Source organism: Prionailurus bengalensis, chromosome A2 (genome assembly GCF_016509475.1).
Source record: "Prionailurus bengalensis isolate Pbe53 chromosome A2, Fcat_Pben_1.1_paternal_pri, whole genome shotgun sequence".
Taxonomy (NCBI): domain Eukaryota; kingdom Metazoa; phylum Chordata; class Mammalia; order Carnivora; family Felidae; genus Prionailurus; species Prionailurus bengalensis.
In genome coordinates this window covers 24,448,517-24,476,227 of record NC_057348.1, presented here as the reverse complement: position 1 = coordinate 24,476,227, position 27,711 = coordinate 24,448,517, and the positions used below count along the sequence as shown (strand labels likewise).

General features: G+C 37.2%; 1 protein-coding gene across 13 annotated transcripts in view; it reads left to right on the top strand.

Annotated features, from left to right (window-relative positions):
* Nucleotides 1–27,711, top strand: part of ERC2 (ELKS/RAB6-interacting/CAST family member 2) — a 923,107-nt gene that overhangs the window by 362,766 nt on the left and 532,630 nt on the right. For all 13 annotated transcript variants that reach the window (XM_043587674.1, XM_043587670.1, XM_043587678.1 and 10 more), the window contains one exon: nucleotides 18,243–18,410. In XM_043587674.1, the coding sequence (XP_043443609.1) occupies nucleotides 18,243–18,410 (168 nt within the window). The remainder of the gene's footprint in view (nucleotides 1–18,242; nucleotides 18,411–27,711) is intronic.

Here is a 27,711-nt window from a genome sequence, read left to right as displayed (position 1 = left end):
TAGGAATAATTTGAGAAAAGTCGGTATTAACTCTTCTTGAAATGTTTATTAGAATTTGCCAGTGAAGCCATCTGATCCTGGACTTCTGTTTTTTGGGAATTATTTGATTACTGATTAAATTTCTTTACTGGTTATCAGTTTTGTTTCGTTTCGTTTTGTTTTGTTTCAAATTTTCTATATCATCCTAAGTTTTGGTAGTTTGTATGTTTCTAGGAATTTATTCATGTCTTCTAGGTTGTCCAATTTGTTACCATATAGTTTTTCATAATATTCTCTTATAATTATATTTCTGTGCTGTTGGTTATTATTCTCCTCTTTCATTTGTGATTTTATTTTATTTATTTATTTATAATATTTATTATTATTTTATTTTATTTATTATTTCTCCTCTTTCATTTGTGACTTTATTTATTTGAGTCCTTTCTATTTTTTTTTCTTGATAAGTGTGGGTAGAGGTTTACCAGTTTTATTGATTTTTTTTTCAAACAACCAGCTCTATTGCTTTTTTAGTTTCTATATCTTTTGTTTCTGTTATAGTATTTATTATTTCCTTCCTTCTCTGGTTTTAGGTTTGTCTGTTGTTCTTTTTCTAACTCCTTTAGGTGTAAGGTTAAGTTTTTGTTTTTGAAAATTTTCATGCTTCTTGAAGTAGGTCTGTATTGCTATAAACTTCCTTCTTAGAACCACTTTTGCTCTATCCCAAAGGTTTTGGACCATTGTGTTTTCATTTTCATTTGTTTTCATACACTTTTTAATTTCTTCTTTGATTTTCCGGTTGGCCCATTCATTGTTTAGTAGCATGTTTTTAACCTCCATGTATTTGTGGTCTTTCCAGGTTTTTTCTTGTGGTTGACTTCTAGTTTGATAGCACTGTGGTCTGAAAACCTACATGGTATGACTTTGATCTTCTGGAATTTGTTGAGGCTTGTTTTGTGGGCTAATATGTGATCTGTTTTGGAGAATGTTCTATGTACACTTGAAAAGAATGTGTATTCTGCTGTTTTAGGATGGAATATTCTGAATATATATGGTAAATCCATCTGTTCCAGTGTATCATTCAAAACCATTGTTTCCTTGTTAATATTTTTTAGTTAGATGATCTGTCCATTGATGTTTAATTATGTCCATTGATGATTAATACCAATGGGGTATTAAAACCCCCTACTATTAGTGTATTATTATCTATTTATTACTTTGCATTTGTTATTATCTGTTTATGTATCTGGGTGCTTATTTATTAGGTGTATAAATATTTACAATTGTTATACCTTCTTGTTAGATTGTTCCCTTTTTTATTATATGTAGCCTTCTTTTTCTTTTGTTACAATCTTTGTTTTAAAGTTTATTTTGTCTGATAGAAGTGTTGCTACTCCAGCTTTCTTTTGACATTCATTTGCATGGTAGATGTTCCTGCATCCCTTACTTTTAATCTAAGGCATATTGAGGTCTAATATGAATCTCTTTTAGGCAGCATATAGATGGGTCTTGTTTTGTATCCATTCTTTCACCTTATGTCTTTTGACTGGAGCATTTAGTCTGTTTACTTTCAAAGTAATTATTGATGGATATGTATTTATTGCCATTTTGTTACTTGTTTTGTGGCTGTTTCTGAAGATTTTCTCTGATTCTTTCTCTCATTTCTCTCTTTCATGGTTTGCTGATTTTCTTTATTGATGTATTTGAATTTCTTTCTCTTTATTTTTTGCATATTTCTTAGTGGGTTTTGATATATGGTTACAATTAGGTTTGTATATAACCTCTTCTGCATATAATAGTCTACATTTAGTTGATGTTGTTTAGGTTTGAATCCATTGTTTGCTCCTCTTCTTCCCATGTTTTAGGGAAATGTTTTTATATTTTACATCCTTTCATTTTATGGGTTCCTTGACTTATTTTTTGAACAAATATTCATTTTTACTGCTTTTGTGTTTCCTACCTTTATACTGTTACTTTTGGTCTCTTCTTTACACTCAAAAAGTCCCCTTTAATATTTCTTGCAGGGCTGGTGTAGTGGTCATGAACTCCTTTAGTTTTTCTTTGTCAGAGAAACCTTTATCTCTCCTTCTGCTTTGAATGATAGCCTTGCTGGATAGAGTATTCTTGGCTGCAGATTTTTCCCATTCAGCACTTTGGAAGTATCATGCTACTCCTTTCTGGCTTAGAAAGTTTCTGCTGAAAAATCCTCTAGCTTTTTGGGTTTTCCTTAGTAAGTTACTGTCTTCTTTTGTCTTGCTGCTTTAAAAGTTTTTCTTTATCACTATATTTTGCCAATTTAATTACAATATGTCTTGGTGTGGGTCTGCTTTTGTTAATTTTGATGGGAGTTCTCTGTGTCTCTTGGATCTGGATATCTGTTTCCTTCCCCGGATTGGGGGAATTTTCAGCTGTTATTTCTTCAAATAAATTTTGTGTTCCCTTCTCTCTCTTTTCTTCTTCTGGGACTCCTATAATATGAATATATTATCTTTCATGGAATCACTGAGTTCCCTACGTCTGTTCTCATTTTGCATCATTATATTTTTCTCTTTTGTTCAGCTTGAGTACTTCACATTACTCTGTATTCTAGGTCACTAATTCGTTCCTCTGATTCTTCTTTCTTGCTATTCATTCCTTTAGGTATGTTTCTTATTTCTTTTATTTAGCCCATTATCTCTGCTCTGTTATTCAATATCTCTTTGTTAAGGGTCTCTCATATCTAATATTCTTTTCTCAAGTCCAGTAAGTATCCTTATGATCATTACTTTAAATTTTCTATAATCAGGTTATTTATATATGTTTTGCTTAGATCTCTGGCCATGGTCTTGTCCTGTTCTTTCATTCAGGATAAATTTCTCTGTCTTCTCACTTTAAGTCTTTATGTCTATTTCTATGTGTTAGGAAAGTCAGCTACATCTCCTGTTCCTGAGGGTAATGGCCTCATGAAGAGGTCCTGTAGTGCCCTGTTGTGTGGTTCTCCAGGGCCTGGCACTTCTGGAAGTGTCTCCAGTGTGTGCTGCATGTGCTCTGCTGTTTTGCCCTGGCCGCTTTATCCTTCAGGTCATTCATCTGCAGAGTCTCTCTTTGCTTTTTGTGAGCAGTGTTAGTTAGGTCCCTTGCTGGATATGGCATGTTTTAAGTAGGTGTACTCTGGTCTTCTTGTGAATTGAGACCTGTTGACACCACCAGAACTGAGGCTCCACAAAACTCCCCTATAAGGAGATGCTGTGTGAGCAGGCATTTGGGCTGGTCTTCTAGGGGAGGGAACCTATTGTGTTGGGACTGAGGCAAGCATGACTAGGAGGTGCAGTTCCACTGGAGCATGGGATGTGGGGCTTAGCGTAAGCAAATTAGGTGATGTGCATCTACACTACGCTGGTTTCTGCAGATGGACCTGTGCTTATGCTGAGGGGTGTAGGGGGGAAATGTCATCAGCCAGTTCCTTTGTTACCACAGTTGTCTGTCAGTGAATGCCATCTCTCTGGGACATGCTGCAATGTTCAGGGCATTTTAGACCTGGATGGAGAATAGAACTATTATTTGCTGCCATATATTATATCCTATATGGCATATAATATATGGCAGCAAATAATTTATTTTATTTTATTTTATTTTATTTTATTTTATTTTATTTTATTTTATTTTTTGTTATTTTATTTTTTGTTATTTTATGTTATTTTATGTTATGTTATTTTATTTTATTTTATTTTAAATAGTTATTTACTAATTTTTGACACAGAGAGAGCCAAGTACATGGGGAGAGGTGCAGAGAGAGAGGAAAGAGAGAATACCAAGCAGGCTCTATGCTATCGGTGGCGCAGAGCCCAATGTGGGGCTTGATCCCACCAACTGTGAGATCATGACCTGAGCCAAAATCAAGAGTCGGTTGCTTCGCTGTTGAAGCCACCCAGGCACCCAAAATAATATATTTTAATTTTATATTATATCATTATTTACATGTAAAGGTATATTATATATAATTAATATATAATTACATACTATATATAATATAATATATGATACATAAACATACTTTATATAAGCATATATTATATAAAGTATATAAGTATATAATAAATATATCTATAAATTGTAGTTCTACCATGTTAGCCTGGAGACCCCTCAGGCCTCAGTGTTTTCAACTATAAACAATACCTACCAATACCAATATATCAGAAAGGATAAAATACATACTATCATTTTACCAATGACCTTTTTTTCTTTTGTTTTTTTTGGCTTCATGCTATATTCCTCTTCATTCCCATGGTTGTCATTCATACTGTTCACATATTTACAGCTTTCCTCATTCTGAGCATGAGTTTCAGAGCAGGCCCTTTGGAGTCTGATAGACATGGGTGGGCTCAAGTCTCAGGTTTGCCATTGCAAGCTGTGTGGCTTTAAGCCTTATAAAATGGAGGGTAGCATCTCTACCTGTCCCAAAGTGCTAGATGGTCACATGAAACTACATAGGTGTGTTAACTAATGTTCCCATAATTCTTGTCAGTATGATTAACTTTTAATGATAGCTGCTAGAATATTAGCATACAGCACTCCAGTGACTAAATTTATTAATCATATATGGATTATTAGTAATCATAAATTATTACCATTCACTGTTAAACAGCAGCTACTCTTCATTGATTGTTTCCATTTATTTCTTAGTGCATGACCCTGTAGGTCATGGTTCAGTGAAACCTTATAGAACAGCACTATTATCCAGGCATCTGGGGGGCTCAGTCAGTTAAGCATGTGACATTGGCTCAGGTCATGATCTCATAGCTGATGGGTTCGAGCCCCGCATCAGGCTCTGTGCCAACAGCTCGGAGCCTGGATCCTGCTTCAGATTCTGTGTCTCCTCTCTCTCTGCCCTTCTCCCCTTGCACTCTCTCTCTCAAAAATAAATCAACATTAAGAAAAAATTTAAAAAGAACAGTACTATTATTATCCTCACTTTATGGACTGGGAAACTTAAGTTTTGGGGGATTGTGTCTTTCTCTAAGTTATGGTGAATAAGTGGAAGGTTAAGATTTGAATTTGAAGAGTCTAGTTTAAGAGCCTCAGTGTGTAACTATTTAACTTGCCCTCCAACAATGTGTATATATATATATGTGTATATATGTATATATGTGTGTGTGTGTGTGTGTGTATATATATATGTATACACATACACACACACATATATACATATGTATATGTATACATACATACATATACATATATACATGTGTATACATACATATATATATATATATATGTATGTATGTATGTATACACACACACAGATAGTCATAGCAATTATAATATGTACCACCATATATAATTCTTCCAGGAAAGACTGTCCTTGCCTGTTCCTCTAACTGCAGCATTTCTGCCATGATAAGAGGTCAGTTTGAAAGGCAAATGATCAGTTGATTTTTTGGGAGCTCTGGACCTGATTGGATTCACCTTATTCTGAGGTCCCCATAGCAGTTAGTGGGATGCTATAGTTAGCTTACAAGTAGAATTGACTAATCTTAATTTAATCCTTGTTTTTATCACTTCTATAATTTAGCATGTAGTAGGCATTTAATAAACTCTTACTTATTTGCTCATGTGTTCTTTCAGAAATATTCTGTGCACACACAAGCACACATTGCTTCTGTTATTCCCAAGGGAACATATTACACCTACTGGAACCCATGTTGCATTTTACATTTGGCTTTTGCAGATATCTTCTACAGTTTGCCTTTTGCCTTTTTTCATGAAGACATTTTAATTTGTATTTAATCTTATTTGTCTATCTTTTATGGTATTCAAACTTTTTCTCTTGCTTAGAAAGTGCTTCTATAGATACTCATCTCCACCCCTCTGCTTATTTGCAGTTTTGCTTTCATGGTTTCAGTTACTTAGGGTCAACCGCTGTTTGGAAGCAGATGATCCTCCTCTGACATAACATCAGAAAGTCTATAGTAGCTTAGTGCTGTGTCACAATGCCTGCATCATTCACCTCACTTCATCTTACCATGTAGGCATTTTATCAACTCATGTCATCAATAAGCTGAGGGGGTGATTATAATAGAAAAAGGTATTTTGAGAGAGAAGGAGAAAGACCACATTGACATAAGTGTTATTATATATTATAATTGTTATATTTTATTATTAGTTGTTGATCTCTTACTGTGCCTAATTTATAAATTAAACTTTATCATAGGTATGTATGTGTATGTAGGTATGATGTATGTATATATACCCATATATTTATATATACTATGCTTTTCCCATATATATATATTTATATATACTATGTTTTTTCCCATATATATATATATAGAGAGAGAGAGAGAGAGAGAGAGAGAGATGGGAAAAAACATAGTATATATAAAATTTGGTACTATCCATGGTTTCAGGCATCCATTGGGTTTCTTGGAACATATCCCTGCATATCAGAGGGGACTACTGTATTTCAGAAATAAGAAGAGCCCCATATTTTTTGGTAGAATTTTCATGGTTTAATTTTTTTTACATCTAATTCTTTATTAGGAATTTATTTTTGTCATAAGGAGATAGGTAAGGCTTTACCTTTATTATTTTTGTAAATGGATAATTAGTTTTCAGTCATTAATTAAATAATCCATATTTTCTCTATTGAATCTAAATCTTGCATTTATCATATACTAAATTTCCATAAGTATGTGACTCTATTTTGTAAGTCCATAAGTACGTGACTTCCTCCTTTTCTTTCTGCATCAATACCAAACTCTTTTAGTTACCCAAGTTTTAAAATATGTTTTAGGGGCGCCTGGGTGGCTCAGTTGGTTAGGCATCTGACTTCAGCTTAGGTCATGATCCTCATGGTTTATGAGTTCAAGCCCTGCGTTGGGCTCTGTGCAGACAGCTCAGAGCCTGGAGCCTACGTTGGATTCTATGTCTCCCTCTCTGTCTTCCCTCCCCCACTTGTGCTCTCCTTCTATCAAAAATAAATAAACATTAAAAATTTTTTTTTAATAAATATGTTTTAATATCTGGATCACTCGCTTTCAGACATCATGAAAGTTGAGGTAGGTGATGACCTTAGAGGCCATCGAGCAAAATTGTACTAGAGGAGGTAGCTGAGTCCCTGAGAAGCAAGTGACCTCCCCAAAGGCCCCATCTCCAGGTGCCCGCAGAGCCACAAATGAACCTGGAGGCAGACTAGTGGAGTGGATCTTGAACCAGAAGATGGGACTTTAATGCAGTCTACTGAGTTAGCCTTATAAGCCCTCAAAGCTTCAGTGTTTTTACTTATAAACAATACCTCTCTCACAGGTAGCCCTGAGGAGTGCATAAGACACTATGGTGCATCACCTAACAGTATGAGTCACAGAGCACATCTTGAAAATATTTAGTTGACCCTGAACCAGTGCCTTCTGAATCTAATCCAGTGGTGTGTCTGCATTTCACCTCATATCCATGCCATGCCTTAAAATTTGATGCCTGAAACATACTCAAGAACAAACATTTGTTTTTTTTTAATGCTTGTTTATTATTTTTGAGAGAGAGAGAGAGAGAGAGAGAGAGAGAGAGAGAGAGAGAGAGTGTGTGTGTGTGTGTGTGTGTGTGTGTATGTGTGAGGGGGGCAGGGCAGAGAGAGAGAGGGAGACACAGAATTTAAAGCAGGCTCCAGGCTTCAAGCTGTCAGCACAGAGCTGGATGTGGGGCTCAAACCCACAAACCATGAGATCATGACCTGAGCTGAAGTCAGACAGTCAACCAACTGAGTAATCCAGGTGCCTTTTCCAAAACATTTCTGAAGGATATTATTATGTGTTTTAGAAAAACATGGGTTCTGTGGCTAAATTGATGTAGGAAAAGGTGAGTTAGGTATAAGATCTTTGTTATGGGATGTCAGAACTTTAGTATGCTAATGTCTGCCTAAAATCAGGAGAACTTAGCTACATTTCCCCATTTGGCTTGATCTTGGAACACACTTCCACTACTCCCTCCACTTAATATTTTCACAACACCCAGGAGGATCTCAAAGAACAAGTACTGTTTACTTAGAGCAGTGTGTCTCACATTTGGGAAGAAATTCCTTTTGAAAGAAAAAAATGAAAAGAATGTTGTAGACTTTCAGTATTTCTTAATGTAATAATTGTTACTTATGCTACTTAATTAGGCACAAAGGTAAGACTAGGCATGCTTATAACTCTTACAGAACTATGATGCCAAATCAAAATTACACACTAAATGGAAATATGATGCCAAAGCCTATAAAATTTAAACTAATGATATTTATTAACTTTATCTAGAGAAGGATTGTTTGCTGGACATTAATTGATACTTGATATAGATATGGTGCCAACTGCTATAACTCAGATGCTAGTTCAGGAGGTCTGCATAGTGGTGTACTGTGTGATATCCTGCTTTCCTCGCCAATTGTTGTTTCTGTAATTCTGATGAACTTCTTGTTTGCATGGTCACTTTGATGTCTGATGGTGAAGATTTGAAGGGAATATATAAGAGCAGTAAGAAGCCCTTCTGTGCTTTCTCCACTTCACCCCAGAGGAATCTTAAATGTAAACACAAAGGCAGATAGTGAAATCTCTTAACAATTCTTGGGTATAAGGAGTTATTTACATGATTCAGAATAAGTTCATTTTAGCTTTTGAGATAATCATTGAAAAGAAAAGACAACATAAAACAATTCTTGTAGCAAATTCATGGATCCTTGAACACAAGTGCCCATCCTCCTGGAGTCTGAGTCTTTAAACTTTAAAATGTGGATTTAATTCTCTTTTAAATAAAATGACTACAGTTCTTAATTTGTCAGTTATTGACAAACATGTTAAACATATCCAGATGGAAATTACTTAGTTTGATTTACTGAAAAACACTGAATTGAGATCACAAAAATTATTGCTTAAATCTTGGTACTAAATTATTAGTGATTTAAGTTCTTTGGGCTTCAGTGATAGTTTAGAAAGTTCATGGCATATCTAAATAGAACCAATATTTTAAAATTTTATGTTAAAATGCATCTTCATGTTTAAATATAATGTGCTCACTTGAAGGGAAAATGCAATATGAATGATACATGGTATTTTCTTAAACTTGTTTTTTTGATAATAATAAATGTTTTGAAGATGGGGTTTTTAAATGTTAGGAGTTACTAAGATTGATAGGTTTGCAAATTGGTTTTAAGTATTTTGAATTTATAACTATCATCATGTTGCAAAATAACATTGACTTTGGAATGGCTTACTTCCTTTTGTAGTAATTCAAAAATATTATGACAGCTATAGTTTTATAGTGAGCATAAAAACCAGTGAGGTAAGTTCAATGAGGTAAGGTTAGTGTTGGAAGTTTTATTAACAAAAACTTTAAGTATTAACACATGAGTTACAATTCCCATGTGTTTTCAGAAATTTGCTGGAACTGAACTGAACATTAAATTTTGAACTTTGGACTAGTCACTTAAAACCACCTAATTTTAGTGTAAGAAGTAGCCAAAAACTTAAGTATGAAAACAGGCTTTATAAAGTTGGCTGGATTATTAACCCACATATGATATGAATTCTTCCATGTAGGTGATATGAAGCACTCTTAACTGAGCATTGTTTTCTTCAAGTAGGTGGCATGTAGGTCTTGGGTATAATTTTTTGACAGGTAGGTAAGACAAAATGCATCTTTACAACCTGAAAATCTCAACTGTGTTATTAACAAGCTGGTGATTGTAACTTAACTTTTATAAGCACAGCATGTGGTTATGCAATACTAAATATTCCTGAATTTTATTTTTTGAGTTGAAATTGTATAAGGGAACATACTTATAATTTAAGAGAAAGGTATAGTTTAAAATATGAAGCACTTTATAATACAACCATTATTGTTTCATTTTGTGCTATCTAAATATCTTAAAATACAATCTAGGTTTTTTCCTTGGTCAAATGTATAAGCTTTTGGTTGCTAAAGGAAAGCCAGCCCACAGAAGTGGATCATATAGGCCTCCCCCCACCCCCTTTTTCCCCCCAGGGAGTATTAATCTACTGACTGCAGTGATCAATAGGAGAATAATACATCATTGACATTAGCTAGTCTCCTTGAAGAACTTACGGGCATAATAGAAATGATCAAGTCTCTTGATACTCATGACTGTGTGGAGAAGAGAGACCTTATAAATAAAACTCAGAAAAAAAAGCCACCCAGAGATCTTTTTAGGAAAGGGTTTTCCCTTGGTTTTCAACTATATAGATGTCATCTCTTTGTAAGTGTTTATTAACTTGGTCTCAGCTGCATCTAAGTAGGAGTTAATCTGTAAATGTACAGTACGTGTTTTCCGGAGGAATGTTGACATAAGTACAGGACTGCTCATCTACATGTACGTTAGACTACAAGTCATGTTCTATTGTCTCAGAGTCTTCCAAGTTATATAGTCATTTACCTTTAGATGTTTCCTTGCATCTCAAACTATGTAGAACCTAATCCCAGCCTCTTGATTTCCTGCCCCCCAAATCTGAGACTTCCCAGTCTTTCCCTGCAGATGCAGTAATTGCATTATTTAAAGAGTTGCTCCAGCCAGTAGCCCAGGAGTTATTTTGGATTCTTTCCTTCCTTTCATCCCTCTACATGCAAACCCTCAGTTCTGCCAGCTGCCTCTTGATTGTATCTCAAAATATGTCTCAAGCACAGCCACAGTCTTCCTCTCCATTACATCTCCATCCTCGTTGTGGCAGCTATTATCTCTCTGGTTGATTGGTTGACTAGTGTAGCTCCCTACCTAGCCCCAGACTCTGCTCCTGCCCCCTGATGTTTGTTTATACGACCAATCATCCAATTGTCCCATCCTTGGCCAATAAAAAGACTATTTAATCTGTAGTAATTTTCTTGCTTTCTGATTCAATAAACTATTCTATATTCACTTTGTATGTTCCTTGCCACAGATATAAAATTAATCATTTCTACAATGAAACTGATTTCTTTTAGTGAGATATAGTTTTTAGAGACCACAGTCTAGGCATTTTGGGTGAGTGCTTATTGCTATGGAGGCAGTCACTTTTTCTAAACCTTTTTAATGGACAAAGCTGGAAAATAAGTTTTTAAAAGAGAAAATACCTCATCTGTTCATAACTTATTAGTATCACAAGGCTTTTTTTTAAAGACCCAGATTTATTAAAATCCAAAATTATCTTGAAAGTAGTGGAACAGGTATAAAGCACAACTTATTTAAAGATCAGTGAAGACCATTCGGTGTTCCAAGATTGCACAGTAAAGCATAGCTATTGGTTAAATAAACCATTTTACTGAATACCAAACTGCCTGCCCAGGTTTGATTTATAATAGCTGATATTTATTAAATCATTAATTTTATTATTTTGTATACATACAAATACACATATAAACATTTTCACCAATAAACACAAATACCCACAAAATAGCCTTTTGTTATTCCAGTTTTTTATAAAGATTTTACATAAGCTTTTAGATTTTATATTTGTACTACTTTCCACTTACCCTAAAAATTGTGTTTACTAATTATATTGATGTAGTAACTTGTTTGCTCTACTTTACCCCCAACTTCACAAATATGTGGTTCAATAAGCCACAGACCTGATGGTCTTGTTAAAAGGTTGTATCTCTAACATAGAACAGTGCCTGACACAAAATCACTTCTCTATATTTGTTAAATGAATGAATAAGTAATTCTAGTTAGTGTAGATTTTTAAAAAGCTCCTATAGAAAGAAGAAATCTGAAATAAAAATAGCTGTGGAAATCCAAGAGTAGAAGGGCATAACCTGACCAAGCATAGGAGAAGAGATGGACACACCCTCATCTATATTGCTGGTGTTTGATAGTGTGGCTGCTGAAGGACATTTTTTTTTTCTTAAAGGCGGCTTTTGCTATAATTAGGGATTAGTGTGAAAGATTTTTTAAAAAGAAATGATTATTCTGAATTCTTTTTAACAAAACTGCAAAAAACTATGCCAATAGAATCACCAAGCCAGTTAGGTCATTGACCATTATGTGGTTCTCTTTGGTAAAGATCAATAACCTCTGATGGTTAGAGAAAGGAAGGCTATAGGATTCCTACCTCATGACTTTGCCTTCTGGTAGTACATCACAGCTTCTCAGAGTGCTCCTTCAAGTTCTAGCTCTCTGTCCTTTTGAGGCCAAAAGGGGTTTATACTAGCTAGGTCAATGTGATGATATTTTCTGGGCAGAGCTCAGCCAGCCTTGCTTGCTGTTGGGCCAGAATCCTCCCTGAAGCATTTATGTGCAACAGAGATTGAAATCTAAGGGTTGAAACTTTTGGGCTTACTAGATTCATAGTCCTGCACTGTCCAATATGGTGGCTATGAACTGTATGTGGCTATTGAGCACCTGAAATGTGGCTAGTCCTAATTGAGATATGCTGAAAGGGTAAAATAGATGTTGGATTTTAAAGAAAAAAAAAAGAATGTATAATACCTCATTAATGTCTTTCGTATTGATTACAGTTTAAATAATGTTTTGGATATAGTGGGTCAAATTAAACATATTATTAAAAGTAATTTTATCTGTTTATTTTTCCTTGTTTTTACATGGCTACTAGAAAGTTTAAAGTTACAGATATGACTTACATCATTTCTCCATTGGACACACCATCTTAAATTTTGTTCCTGGAAGAGTAGGAGTACTTGGGCAGCATTTCTAACCAATCCACACATCTCAAACACCACTCACATCTCCAAGGGAAAATCACTCCTCACATCAATTATGTTAATTGACCAAATTTCAGGTGTTCATCAAATATAAAGAATATCTCGGCACTTTTGGTAGCTGACTCTGGCATGTCAGCTTTTAATTAAAGTCTTTCATAGGCTAATTAACTACCCCTGGAGAATTCATTCCCAGTTGGGAAATACACCCCTCCACCCACCCAGCCATAGACCCCTCCACATATACACATATTGTACAGTGTATGCTGGAATATTTTAAAGTAAATGACAGACAGTGTAACACCCTGGTACATGCTGGAGCACAGAATCTTATTTGCTGAGTCTCTACTTTTCCTAGGGCTGCTGATTAGCAACCTTTATTGCATTCCTACAGTATATAAATCACTGGGTTGGAAACTGTAGAAAGCAGAATAGTAAAATATAATAACAATAGCAAAGATTTATTGAGTGTTTCTAGGTGCCAGGCATTGTGCTAAGTGCATTACATGTTATTTAATTTAATCCTCAAATAACTTGATGAAGGAGGTATTGTTATTATCCTCATTTTGCTTCTAACACCTTTGTTGTGTTCCTGACATTTGGAAGGCCTGTGGGTAAGTCCATGGCCATTACCGTAAGTTACTTGAACATATATATTTGCAGGGCAGACACTTTTGCAAAACAGTTGTCCACTTGGGCCATTTGTCTGTACAGATGGAAGTTCAAGGCACTGGGCTTAAGGGGGCTCTTCCTCTTCAATGTTTCTTTCTGCTCCCAAGATCTTGACCTTTGACCTCAGTGTCCACTCCCCAGGGTTCTGCTACTTGCTCCATTTAGCTCTGTCCTTGGCTCTCCATCATTTTTTCCCCTTCTCTGGATTTGGGGTGAAAGAATAGGGGAAAGGAGATTTTGAGGTCCAACACATAGAAGGAGTAGAGGGAAGAATTTTGGTCCTTTTTCTTTTAGGTTTATAGCAATCTCTAAGACCAGCAAACCTTTCTAGTTTTAAGGTGCCCATTCCCTAGCAAAACCAGTTGAAGTTATAATAATTTCAGAGTGGTTCGACACATCATATTGTAAGTCCAACCCATGTTGAGGGTCGAGAATTGGAGCAGCAGAACATGGGGAGTGACCCTGCTTCTTGTGGTCAACTGAGAATACTGATTTATGGGGGGGTTGCCATCTTGTAACTCCACTATCTGGAAAATGTAGCCTTCAAGATCTCTGAGGAAGGGAAAGAGTGTGGGGGTGGCATGGATGGAAACTGACATATGTCACTCCTGTTTACATTTCATGAATAAAACACACAGACCCATATTCCTGCAAGGGGCTGGGAAGGGAGACCTTCCCTGTATTCAGGAAGGACAGGAGAATTGGATTGTGAGTGAGAACTAGTACTTACTACCACAGCAAGCTTTAGGTTATTTTTAGTGTTTGTGTCTTCGGAGGCTGTGTACATTATGCATACTTGCAACTTTGAAACTGTCCCCCATTTGAATGATTGCAAGTTGAATCAAATTCAAATATACCCTTAATCCAAGTCTACTATCAGGAAAAACAAACAAACGAAGTTTTGAATGTGAAATAAAACCGTATTGGGAGTTTTGTGAGTGTTCCAGTTTCATTTTCTTTTAAAGTTTTTCTTTGTGATAGCATGTTTATTCAATTCCTGAAGTGTTGTCAAGTAAGTAGTATTTAATCTGTGAAAATTTTCAAGTGGACCCTTTTTCTCTCTCAAGGGTTTTCTTTCTTTTTTTTTTATTTTCTCAAGTGTTGCTGTAGTCATTTTAAGATTGAAATGAACCGTTTGATTTTAAAAAATTATTTATGGCACATCAAGTAGCACTTAGTGTTTTGTCACAACATTGAAACTGTTTCTGAAACCTATGTAAAATACAGCAGAAAGGTCGGGAGGCTTATGTATAGAAACATACCTCACCATTGGAACTGGTTATAATTCCTGGGTGCTGACATCAAGATTAATAATATTTAACTCCGATTTTGGCAATTTTTGCCAATTTTATTGCCATGGTCCTTTTCTTTCAAGTTATTAACTGGAACTGAAGTGATAACAAATGTTTCATGCTTTATATTGCCAGATAAAAGGTTAAATTTTCATATGTTACATGCTCTTAACATACATACACACACACACACACACACACACAGACAAATATTCATACAACTGGATCAGAAGGAAATGAGTAATTCTCCTAAAATGAAAAGATTGTCCTAGTTTTAACATTAGGTGACTAGTTCCCATGCGGTTAAGTCATATGTAAAAATTGGAAATTCAACCTATGGGTCTTTGTGCATTGACTGTATCATACAGTTCTAATTTTCTTTTGTTTTTCTGGGAAATGATGGTGCTCTTTGCTTTGCCAAGTTTTATTATTGAGTCAACTGCCAAAGTTTAAGAGAGAGAGTTAAGGCCCTGAAAATTATTTGGTGTTGAGTGAAGAGGCAGAGAAAGGTATTTCATATTCCCAAACATTTTAACTTTTATGTCTCTACCTGATGTTGGAATATAATCTAACCTTCAAGGCTTTTCTGATTCCTTTATAAATGATGTACACTGTTGAGTGAAATCAGAATATTTGTGAAGGGGACCCAGTTTGGAAGTACATAGTCTAATTTTTGATAGACTGTATTCTTTCTTGCCTGATCGTCCCTGTATTTAAACTTCTGTGCATCAGGAGGCCTTTGTGCCTGCTTGTGGTTTTGTACCATCTGGAAGTTAAAATTTGATTTTAGAAATGATGTCATACTTGCTTACTGCAAACTGGGCTAATGTTGGTTGAGAATTGGATACAGTTCAGGTCAAAGTTTTGTTTTAAAAAAAGACTCTTAAACCTTGTTTCTTGATTCCAGGAGACTGCAAAGCTATGAGGATAGACTGGAGTGATTGAAGGTCGTGATTCAAATTCCTTTGAAGCTAAATAAATGCATTTGGGTGTATGGAAAATAAACTTCCCAACAGAAGACCTTAGCTGGCACAGGCTCCCTCCTGCCATGTAGAATTTGGATGTTTGCGAGCAGTGTGCTGACCATGGCCATCCTTGCTCTCTATTTTATTCTTGGAGGAGAGATATTCTTACAGCCAGAGTTTTGTCTCTTCTAGGTTCAGGAAGATGAGGCAGGGCACTGATAGATCACACATGTGGGAAGGCACAGTAAATTTTAAGCATATTATTCATCAGTGCAGAGTCTCTTTTTCTAAACTCTTTCCAGCATCTGTTACTACCTCCCAAATTGTAATTTATTTACGTCAAAGTTTTGAATGTTAGACATTTCCTCTAGTCCAGATACAGACCATCCATGTTTGATAGCTAGAATGTAGGGCTCATAGGACCACAGTTTCTTCTCAAATTCACACTGAATCCTAGTCAGCCTGTGGGAAATCTTTTCAATGGAATGTAACCCCTTATAGCCACTACTATAATCTGGAGTGCTCAACATGTCCTGCCAATTTCCAAAGAACCTACCAAATGCCATCTTTTATGTATAAAGTAAAAATCACATTTTTTTTCCAAATAGGATGAAAACCCAAAGAGAACTATTGATGTTATTTTGGGTTGGTAGATGGAGATGACTTTATATTTTATTTTCTTAATTTGAAATGTATTATCAAATTGGTTTCCATACAACACCCAGTGCTCATCCCAACAGGTGCCCTCCTAAGTACCCATCACCAACCCTCCCCTTTCTTACACCATACACAAAAATAAACTCAAAATGGATAAAGGACCTGAATGTGAAACAGGAAACCATCAAAACCCTAGAGGAGAAAGCAGGAAAAAACCTCTCTGACCTCAGCCTCAGCAATTTCTTACTTGACACACCTCCAAAGGCAAGGGAATTAAGAGATGACTTTAAACAATCTGGGATGTTTAAACAATCTTGAGAATCTGGGATGCTGAAGCTTTAGTGCAACTGGCATGAATTTTCTTTTAGTCAAAGGAAGATCCCTAGGACATGAGTATCCCTCTCACATCCCAGCTGCTAGATATCCATGGCCCCTAGGTAAGAAGAAGCACAACTATCAAATATTTAAGGAATCTGCTGTTTTTGCCCTGTGCAGTCACAGAATGTCCATCCTGTCTCATAATGTGGTCAGGGTCATTCTGCCAACAGGGCTTTATAAGCACTGTTTCACCCCTTCCCTTGTGGAGACCTCCCTGCTTCATCCACCTCCCTGGGATAGAAACTGGAGAAACTCTCTACTCACCAACCTCTCATCACCTTTGACCTTTAGAAACACAGCTTTGGTGCTTCTTTTTTGGAAAGGGGTAAGAAAAGGAGATTCTACTCTGATAACTTTTTAAAATCTCTAATATCATCATTTCTTCCCTGATCTACCTAAGACTGATTCTTGCCTTTAAAATCATAAAATGTCAGATACTTAGGGGGTTCCAACCTCTTTGTTTTATGGATGGGGAAACTGAGGCTGGAGGGCTGGGTGGGGAGGGGGGAGTGAGAGTTATTTGTCCTGATTCTCATAGCTAGATAGAAGCAGAATCCAATCTAAAACCAAAGTGTCCTCTTTCCAGTGTTCCAAGTTGCCTTTTGATTCTCTGTCTTGACAGTATTTACAAAACTATTTATTTTGGCTTATTATGGTATTCTCACCTCATTTTCCCTTAATTTTTGTGTTTTTTTTCATCCAAATTTTACTTGCTGGTAGTATAGTATAAAAAACTACTCAACAAGATTTGTGAACAGATACAGCAGACCCCTACCTCATTTTTCCTTCCCCAAGACAACCTGTTTTCAACTCCTTTTGCCTGGTTATTTTGATATCTCTAAATAACGTGCTTGCATCACTACTTGATTTTTGATGTAACTACTGTCTATCAAATGCCTGGTATGGAGGGTGAGGATTAAATTTTTCCATCACCCCAAAACCTCACATTATCCATGTGAACCTTTATTGCATATGGTCATTGGAATGTTAAGTTTAAAAATAATGTTTATGTTTCCTTATGTCTATTACTGACATTTGAAAAGCAGGAATTGTAAAAATCTAATTTTTGAGCTAAGGTAGAAATAGGTATTTTTTGTATGCCTTTTTTTTTTCTTACATATTTGGAAAGCAGTCTTTCATAACACTGGAGAGTGGTCATCTCCACAGCATTTCCTTCCTCCAGTAGCATTTCCTTCCTCTTGGCAGCTTGTATTTTTCTCCTTCAGGAGTGTTTCTCTACATGTTTGTCTTTTTCCAGACGTCTGTGGCATGGCTCATCATGTTCTCCATATTCCTGGAGGATGTTGCAGAGCACAAGCAGTGTTGTGCCTTCCCTGTGCAATGGAATAGTGATGTGCTTTGTTTTCTAGCTAATGGTTTCACAGCAGGGAGACATACTACTATTTCATAATGCCTTATTTTATATAAACCTTATATTAAAAAAAGTGTCACAGTTCAGATTCACATATGACAGGACTTTGAGGTGGATACAGGCTGTTAAAATGCATGGCATTGAGGTGCCCATGAGCAATGGTTTGACCATGCTGTGCTGAGAAGATGCACTGCTGCCCTGTTCCCTCCCCGGGCCTAACGGTTACTGATGACCACTGTGTAAAACCACAATCTTCTTTCTTTTTCCTGACTTCAGGTAGATGCACTGAGATTACGCCTGGAAGAGAAAGAGTCTTTTCTCAATAAAAAAACAAAACAGCTGCAGGACCTCACAGAAGAGAAAGGGACACTGGCTGGAGAGATTCGAGACATGAAAGATATGTTAGAAGTGAAGGAAAGAAAAATCAATGTTCTTCAGAAGAAGGTAAGTAGTTGACATAAGCCATTCAGGCTGGGAATTGGTATCATCCATGTTTTGTCATTTCAGAGAAATTTTTGAGTACATGGAAAAGAAGAAATTATTTTTTTTAGAGTTTTAGGTTAGGAAGTATATACTTTTAATATGCTGGTACTTAACTTACTGGTGGTTGTGTCATGCCATTCTTAGCATGGACTGATGAATTTTCTGTTTGCCTGAAAAATAAATAGAGATGATTCTTTTTATAGTTTCCACCTTAAATATGGATAATTGTACAAATTTAGATATATGTCTAAAATAATAAAATGTCTGAAAAGTTAATTTTTTCTTTTTCCTTACCAAGAGTTGAACAATGTATTCTGTGGGTCTTGAAGGTATTTTAGATGCATTTTTTATTTATATAAATTTTAGTAGCTCTTACCGTACTGAACCCATACGGATTTGGTGGGGGGAGTAATGTTTACACCTATTACTTAATTGCAATCTGTCAGAGAACATATAATAAGTTCTGACTACAATGGGCTAACACAGAAGATGCTTGATCTAGCTAGGGCCCTTCTTTCCTGTTTTACTGTCAGCAGCTCATTTTCTCCATGTAGGGATCCAGATTTGGGGAATGTACCCTGATTTTTAAAAAAAAATCCCATTTGTTACTTTGTACAGTTTGGGGAACATAGGGTCCCCTACCATCCCCTGGAAAAGAACAGGCAAGAAGAGAAAACGACTACCTGATCTTTTAAGAAAATAAAATATATTGGAAAGGCATAGGGCTGTCAGATTAATAGGCAGCCAGCGTGGAAACTGGGCAGGAACTGACAGTGGGCAGCACAAGCCAGCTGGCTGGGACACTGCTGCAGACAGGCATATTGCCGGACACCCCTACTGCAGCTGCAGCTGCAGACAAATGGACTCTAACTGGCCCCTCCTCCTGGTGTCATTTGCCACTATCATCTCTCACCTTGTTTATATCAACAGCATCCTAGCTGTTTTTCCTGCTTTCACCCTTACCTTTCCTATAGGCTCTTCTTAACACAGAAGCTGGAGTAGTTCTTTTAAAACATAAAACAATTTATACCATTCTGATAAAAAAAATCTCCAGTTGCAGCCACCTACATAATTTGTGCAGAATGAAAATTGTTCAAAGAGAATTTCTGAATGAGCATAAAACCAAGTCTGGGGCCCTTCAGAGTGTGGGGACCTGTGCAGTTACACAAGTCACATGCCCATGAAGCCACCCCTATCCCCTGTGGCTTCCATCCTCACTCTCAAGGTATTGGTCATCTGATGGATTATATTATTAATTCATTTCTGTCAGAATCTTTACAGACAAGGCCCAGGTGTTTTGATCTCCTCTTTGCAGTGCCAACTAATTGACACAGATGTTTAGAAGAGATCTTGGAAGACATGACCAAGGACCCTTGAATCAATGAGGCCGTTGAGGGCAGATGGGACTAACAGAGAGACAGAGTGGCAGTTCTTAGAGTAGGTACTAAGGATTCAAAAGAAAACTTTTTAAAATTCCCAGGAGTGAATGATGATGAAAGCTAACATTTATAGAACTTATTTTGAACACTGTATGCTGGATATTTTGCTATGCTCGTTATGTGCACTCTTTACTTACTCTTGATCATAATACTTTGAGGCAGGTATAGTTATTAACCCAGGAAACTGAAGGACACTGAAGCTTATGGTAGGTAGGCAACCCAGATAGGTGCAAGGTTGTTTTTGTTTGTTTGTTTTGTTTTTTGTTTTTTTGTCTTTGGAAAAGTAGAATACAATGGTTAGTGCAAATTAAAAGAATTAGCGTATGGACCTCAAGTTTTATGATGATGACACCAGCTGTCAATCAAGGAAGAGCATCACAATTCCTTGTTTTACCAGGAGTTGAGACTAAGTGCTCTTATTCTTGAGGAATAAATGGCACTAATGTTATGAATGAAGATTTTGGGAAGGTACTTTCAATGCATAAGTGACAAAAGACATGTGCTGATGGGCACAGTTTGCGAAATTTTATACTTTGCTCCATAAGCCAGACTCAAAGGTTTGGAACTGGCTTGGAAGTTCTTGAGCAAAGCCAATTGTATATTATGACTTCTTTGGGCAACGTGATCATAATCCCACTTATTTAAACCATGTAGATAATGGATTAGGAAGTATTTCATGTGTATTGGGAGAGGTTCTTCAGTTTTACATTTTTTTTCACTGAGTGTTTACCAACACATTTGGGGAGGAAATAACACCACTGGCAACATAGTGAAGGGGCAGGAATTCTATATACCCGCAATGTAAAGGACAGATAATCCCCAAAGAAGTAATACACACAATTCAGAAATCTAGTCAAAATGTGGAAATAATACAGAAGCTAATGGGCCAATGAAACATTGTCTTTGGGACTGAAGACTCAGAGTTTTGACCACATTCAGCCTAATTGGCTGTTTTAGGGCAGGTCTGGATTGGAACAGCATAAGCTTTGGATTAGGGTGTGTTGGCATGGAAGAAATAATAAACTTATGTCAATGTCAGACACGTAGTATTACTTAATATTTCTTTCTTATAGACTCTTTGGCAACCAGCACTGTGTTTTGATGCCAGTGGAAATGGGTATGCTCCTTTCATAGCCATGTTTAACCTGGCGAAGCTAGGCTTGCACCTCGTATCTGTCAGCCTTGCCTTCAGAGGTCTGAGTCTCAGAAATCTCGTGTCCTCCATAAGCCATGTGAACAGGTCACATGTCTGGACAGCAGGCGTGGACACGATGCCCTAATCATTTTGTTACTTGAGGAAGGAAGTGAAGTTGACGAAACAGAGAACCCCAGGTGACAGAATATCTCTGAGCAAGCTTTTGTAGGAACACAGCAGTCATCAAGTATAGATTTTGGTTCTACTGCAATTTGCCTCCACTCCATAATTCCCAGATACGGAGTTCTTTTAGTAGGGGGACAAAAATGTGCATGTATGAAAATTGTTCAGTGGAGCATCCCCTTATGGCTGTGATGCTGAAGTCAGAGGAGCAGTATAGTTTTCAAGCTGCAGACTTAACATTCTGTTCTCATACCTGAATTCAGACTTCAACTGATGAAGTGCTACCTGACTATTGAGTTTTTGTAGGAAATGTCATAAAACCTTGATGACATTGTACATTTGGAAAGTGTATAATGTCCAGGATTTTAGGACATGGTAGCATTATTTGACCCAGATCAAATTCAGACTGTTATGTAGCTCATGCAACATAAACCTACTACCCAAGAAATTTTTAAAAAGTCATTAAATTGGACAAAAGTTCTATCTCCATTTTAATTCTAGGGCTCAATCCCACTTTATAGAGCAGAGGCACTTTATTTATTAGGGGTAGAAAAACAGATGGTGATTTCTCTGGAAGCCAGGTTCACTAGCTACCTACTGGGCTTCATGGATTGCCCTGTGGGTTGGAAAGGACAGGGAGGTGTGAGTGGAATTGGCTTCTAGGGGTGGCATCTATGGACCTGCCCACTTCAGCAGCTTTATTCTACCAATTTGGAAGTGTGGTGGTGAAAATTCTGAATGATGGTAAGTTCAGAGGTAAAGACCCTACAGGACTATGGTTATTAGCATACTGGGTTTCTTCATGAAGTTTATTAAAAATAAAAAATAAAAAACAATTACCTGAGAAGATGATTATAGAACATGGAGATTTCCATGTTGGTGTAAAGTTGATGTAAAGTATGGAGAACTTTTTGAGTCAATTGATCTTTTTCCTGGTGTTTAAACATCCAGTTGCACTTTTATATTATTATTGGCAAGGCTCCTGTTTTTTGAACACGTGCAAAATCATATTATTTTTGCATTTACTGAGTGTTTCCTATGTGTCAGTAAGTCACTACTCTAGGTCCTGGAGGCTCAAAGGGATATAACATATTCTCTAGTCCTCAGGAAGCTGATAGTCTGGTTGGGGAGATAGACATGCATAATCCTAAATGTAAGTACAGTGGAGAGCAACATGGCATATTACCAGAAACAAACTGCTTGATGAATGCAAACAGCAGAAGCTAATTCTGCTACCTTGAGCAAAAGGGAGTTAGTTTATGGCAAGGATATCCAGAGCCCCAATGTCTGGCTGGTAGAACAAGATTAGAAATGATCAAGAGTCAGGACAGCTGTAGAAGACTAAGAGAAAAGAGCGAGTCCCGTGATCTCATAACCAGGAGTGTCTGTTCAGGTGTCTTCTCTGCTGATGGCTGCCCTCTCACCTTCCTCCCTCTTCCCTTACATCACACTGTTGGTTGAGATTTAAAGTCCTGGGGCAGAGCTCCAAATTTCACACAGGTGCCTCTCATTGGTAGGATCTAACCAAACCTGCCCTAAAAGGAATCTGGGAAATGTGGTTCCAAGCTTTACACCTGAGATTTCCACTCAGTTCTTGTGTCACTTACACTGGGAAGTCTTTGCTGACATTGCAGGCTGGGAGAGGTTTTATACTTTTAAAGAACCATTTCTTGGCTCAGTTTGAAATTCTGCATCCCTTTAGTGAGTGTTGGCTTCCCTCCCATGGCTAATCTCCTTGAGTGCCCCAACCGTGATCATCAAGATACTTCCAGCTTTTTGCAGAATTCTTGGCAGGTGATGGTCCTCAATCAATATGCATTGGGTGAATAAATTATATCAGCAAATTCTGAATGAATGAGAACTTGGGAGAAGAGAAATCATTTTGAGATCCACTCCTGGCCCAAGAATATTGTTAGCTATTAGGAGTCTTTTGCCCCAGTGAAATGTTAGACTCACTTATTGTTCCCAGGACAGAATGTTCTCTGTAGGCTGCAAGATGGAACCACCCCATGGGTAATAAAACGGATGAGGAAATTACTTGCTCTACCCACATCTAACACCTCAAGCCTTGGTTCCATTACCCTGACAAGGTAAAAATGGATTAAGGCTTGAGTAAGGGCACTTAACTACTCTTGCTTCATTTTCCTTTTTAATAAAAAGAATATGTGACATTTATCAAGTATACTGTCTTGCTCTGCAAAGAGACTAATGCTTCCTCCTCTAGTTCTCACTTCTAACTTACTGGATTGTTAGAGGCATGGTATTCTATAGAGTGATAAGATGGAATTATTGATCATTCATGGTTATTTTTTTTTTCAACGTTTATTTATTTTTGGGACAGAGAGAGACAGAGCATGAACGGGGAAGGGGCAGAGAGAGAGGGAGACATAGAATCGGAACAGGCTCCAGGCTCTGAGCCATCAGCCCAGAGCCTGATGCGGGGCTCGAACTCACGGACCGCGAGATCGTGACCTGGCTGAAGTGGGACGCTTAACCGACTGCGCCACCCAGGCGCCCCTGTTCATGGTTATTTTTAATTATGACCATGCAAATGATAATTTTTTTATAACAAAAGGATTATTTACTATTCATTGAGCCCTTACTATACACCAGACATTGTGCTAAGGGCTTTGCATCCTTAGGTTATGGGTCCTTATGACAAACCTAATGGCAGATATGTGCTACCACAATCCATATTTTTTTTTTTTAATTTTTTTTTCAACGTTTATTTATTTTTTTTTTCTTTTACAATCCATATTTTTAAAAGAGGAGACTGGTTTAAACTTGTGTGACTTGAGTAACTTGTCCAGACTCTACCCAGTAGGAAACTGATGGAGCTATTCTTAAACACCCCACTATTCTTATATTTTTCTGTTTTGTGATCCTGCCTCACTCATGGGGCAAGTGGGGTCATTAACTTTAAGAGCTAATCTCTACTATGAGCAAATTACCTGAGGTTGATACAAAAGGATGCCTGTATTTATACATTATCAACCAACAGAGATGAGGTAACTAATGTGATAAAAAATAGGAAACCAATTAAGTTAATAAAATACAACATCAGTTCTAGTTAAAAATGTATGTTAATATGTATGTTAAGCTATATTTAGAAAAATGATTGTGATAATCTTCAGTTTACTTTTGTTTTACTTTTCCCCCATGAGATTCTTCATGTACCATTCTAAGCCACTGGATTGTTTTACTGCTTCATTTTCAAAGGATTGCACCACGCTTGCTATCATAGTAATTTCACTTTGTTTTGGTAGTTGGCTTACAGAACCAAGATCTCAAAATAAGATCTGAGGCATCTAAGCAACTTGCCTGGATGAGTTCCAATGTATTTGTGATTTGGGAGACTTCTCACCTGGTCCGAGAGGACATGGTCTGGGAAGCTGCTCCACCTTGCTGTGAGATGCTCACTTTAAGGTCTGACCTCGGTGTAGGCAGGCTCACTCTGCATCTGAAGCCAGGAACTGGGCTGGCGTCCAAGGATTGGAGCGGCAACCGGGGTGGCTGTGAATCTGAGGCAGTGTTCTCGACAAGGAGACACTTTACAACCCTCCCACCCCGGGAACATTTGGCAATGTCTGGGGATAGTTTTGGTTGTCACAGCAGGGGGATTGCTACAAGCATCTCGTGGGTAGTGTCCAGGGGTGCTGCTAAACATCCTGCAATGCACAGGAGATGCTTCCCACCCTCCAAAGCAAATGATGATCCAGACCAAGCCCTGGTCTATAGGATTCCTCTTCTTCCCATGCATGGCCTATCCGACTTGTCTTGGCTTTCTCTTGAGATAGTATTCCTTAAAATGATTTTTACTTTGTATAATGTTGTTCTCTCCATTATCTCTGAATATTGTCTCAGCTGATGTGATTAACATTTTTAGCTACACTTTTTCTCTAGCATCATTATAAGAAGTTTACAGAGATGAACATCTTGTGTATGTGCATATGATGTTTGAACTATTACTATTATTTTCTCTTTTATATTTTTGATGTGTAAGAATCCATACTTTATAGAGTGTGTGTGTGTGTGTATCCACACACACACACACACACACACACACACACACATACACATCACTCTTGGGGTGCCTGGGTGGCTCAGTTGGTTGGGCCACCCACTTCAGCTCAGGTCATGATCTTGCAGTTTGTGAGTTCAAGCCCCGTGTCGCTCTCTGTGCTGACAACTCAGAGCCTGGAGCCTGCTTCGGATTCTGTCTCCCCCTCTCTCTACCCCTCCCCTGCTCATGCTCTGTGTCTCTCTGTCTCTCAATAATAAGTAAACATTAAAAAACTTTTTTTAAGGAGTGTATATATATATATATGTGTGTGTGTATATATATATATATCACTCTTGAAATATTAAAATTATTTAGAATTATCGAAACTTTTGACTACACTGATCATATCAACTAATTTAGAGGGAGGCACTAGTTAGCTGTAATATAGGGAATATATAATAGAAATAAAGCATCTTAGTTAGACTGATGAATGGATCATCCAAATCCACCATTCACACCAACAGGGATGGATATTCCAGCAGGTATCACCCAGTTTAAATTTCTTTGGCTAAATGCCAGCATTCTAGTCATTTAGAAAAGTGACCTTTAAGGCTTTTTTTTTTTTTTTGGAAAAAAAAAATGCACTTGATTTTAGTACCCTTTGGGGCTGAAAATCTAATTTCTGTATTCACATTTAATATATTTTTCATATATTTTATCTAGTTATTTGGGACATGAAAATATTGATTGTGGACTGAATATAGTTTTAAATAATATGTTGCTTAAATATTTGTAACTAAAATGTACTGTCTAGAATAGTGTTTGTGACTTGCCAGGTTTTTTTCAAAAAGTGCCTTCTTCAGTCTAAAAAATATAAGAAAATCCCAACCCACTACATCATATAGCAAATTCTCTCTGTGTATTCTGTTTGTATGGTTATTGGTGTTTGCACGTTGTTCGGCCTAAGCAGAACATCTTTGTTCTAGCATCAGTTAATATTTTGTATCTTTATCGTGGCTTGAAATTGATGCCAAAGTTTCTGGTACTAATGAAATCATACAGCACAAATAATCACCAAGCATGTGTAGCTCCTATTTTTGGCTGGAATTATTTGCCCAATGTTAGTGATGACCTAGGCAAAAATCATCTTGGTGATTTTAACCAATTGATCCCATTGCAAGAATGAAGTGATATTTTGAAGGTCACTTTGCATCCCTTGAGTAGAGATGTGGCTTCTTTGGTAAATCTAAGCTTCTTTATGAAGCAGTAAATTCACCAGCCTCCATTTTCATGTGTATTATTAAGAAATTTGAAGTTGGGGCACCTGGGTGGCTCAGTCGGTTAAGCGGCCGATTTCAGCTCAGGTCATGATCTCACGGTCCGTGAGTTCGACCCCGCGTCGGGCTCTGTGCTGACAGCTCAGAGCCTGGAGCCCGTTTCAGATTCTGTGTCTCCCTCTCTCTCTGACCCTCCCCTGCTCATGCTCTGTCTCTCTCTGTCTCAAAAATAAGTAAACGTTAAAAAAAAAATAAAAAAATTAAAAAATTAAAAAATAAAAAAGAAATTTGAAGTTGCCATTCTCTTAGAGATGATATTCATAAAATGATATTTTGTTGTCAAAAGAACTAAAAAGTTCACCTTCTAAAGAGATTTCAAGAAGCCTGCTCATTCATTCATGCATGCATTCAGGAGCTATAGTTACGGTCTTCAATTAGCTGCATCTTTCTACTCCCTGGCTCTATTGGACACAACCCTATGTGATCGGACTTTAAAAGATATGTAAAAGTAGGTATGCTGATGAAGTGTGGACAATCCTAAAGACAGATATGAGAGAACAGAAAACCTGGAAGATACTTGATGGGCCCTTCTGGTCAGGTCTTTTCATTCTTTCCACTCAGGACTGAGAAGTCCTGAGAGAAAAAGTGACTTGTTTAGAGTCACAGAGCTAATTAGTGACAGGGCCTGTGCTCTGGTGACACTTTTCCTTTTTCTTCTTTCCATTCCCCTGTGACATCTGAGGCCTTGGGCGCCATCACTCTATTCTGCCCAGTTTGCCTTCCTTTTCATTGTACCATCCAGTCATCCAACAAAACACGTTCAGCATTGTAATGATCTGGATGCTCTGCAGGCACTGGGGGATACACAGGCTATTGAAGACAATTTCTGCTTTCTATGAGCTCACACTCACAGAAAAAACAAAACAACACTAAAGATTCAATTACAGGGCAGTAAGTGCTGTGTGCAATGCCAGCCAGGTGCATGGTGCACAGAGAAGGGACTCCTCACCTATTGAGAGTAGAGATGGCCACTGGAAAAGTTGATGACTAAATCAAGAGCTGAGGGATTAGGAGGTGTTGTCCAGTCAAAGCAGTGAGAATACCATTGCAAAGATTTGGCTGGAAGAGGCAGCACAGTGCATTTGGTGGAATAAGAAGTAAAAGTAATTTAATATAGATGGACCACACTCCCCTGCCCCATTAGGAAACAGATTTCACAGTTAGA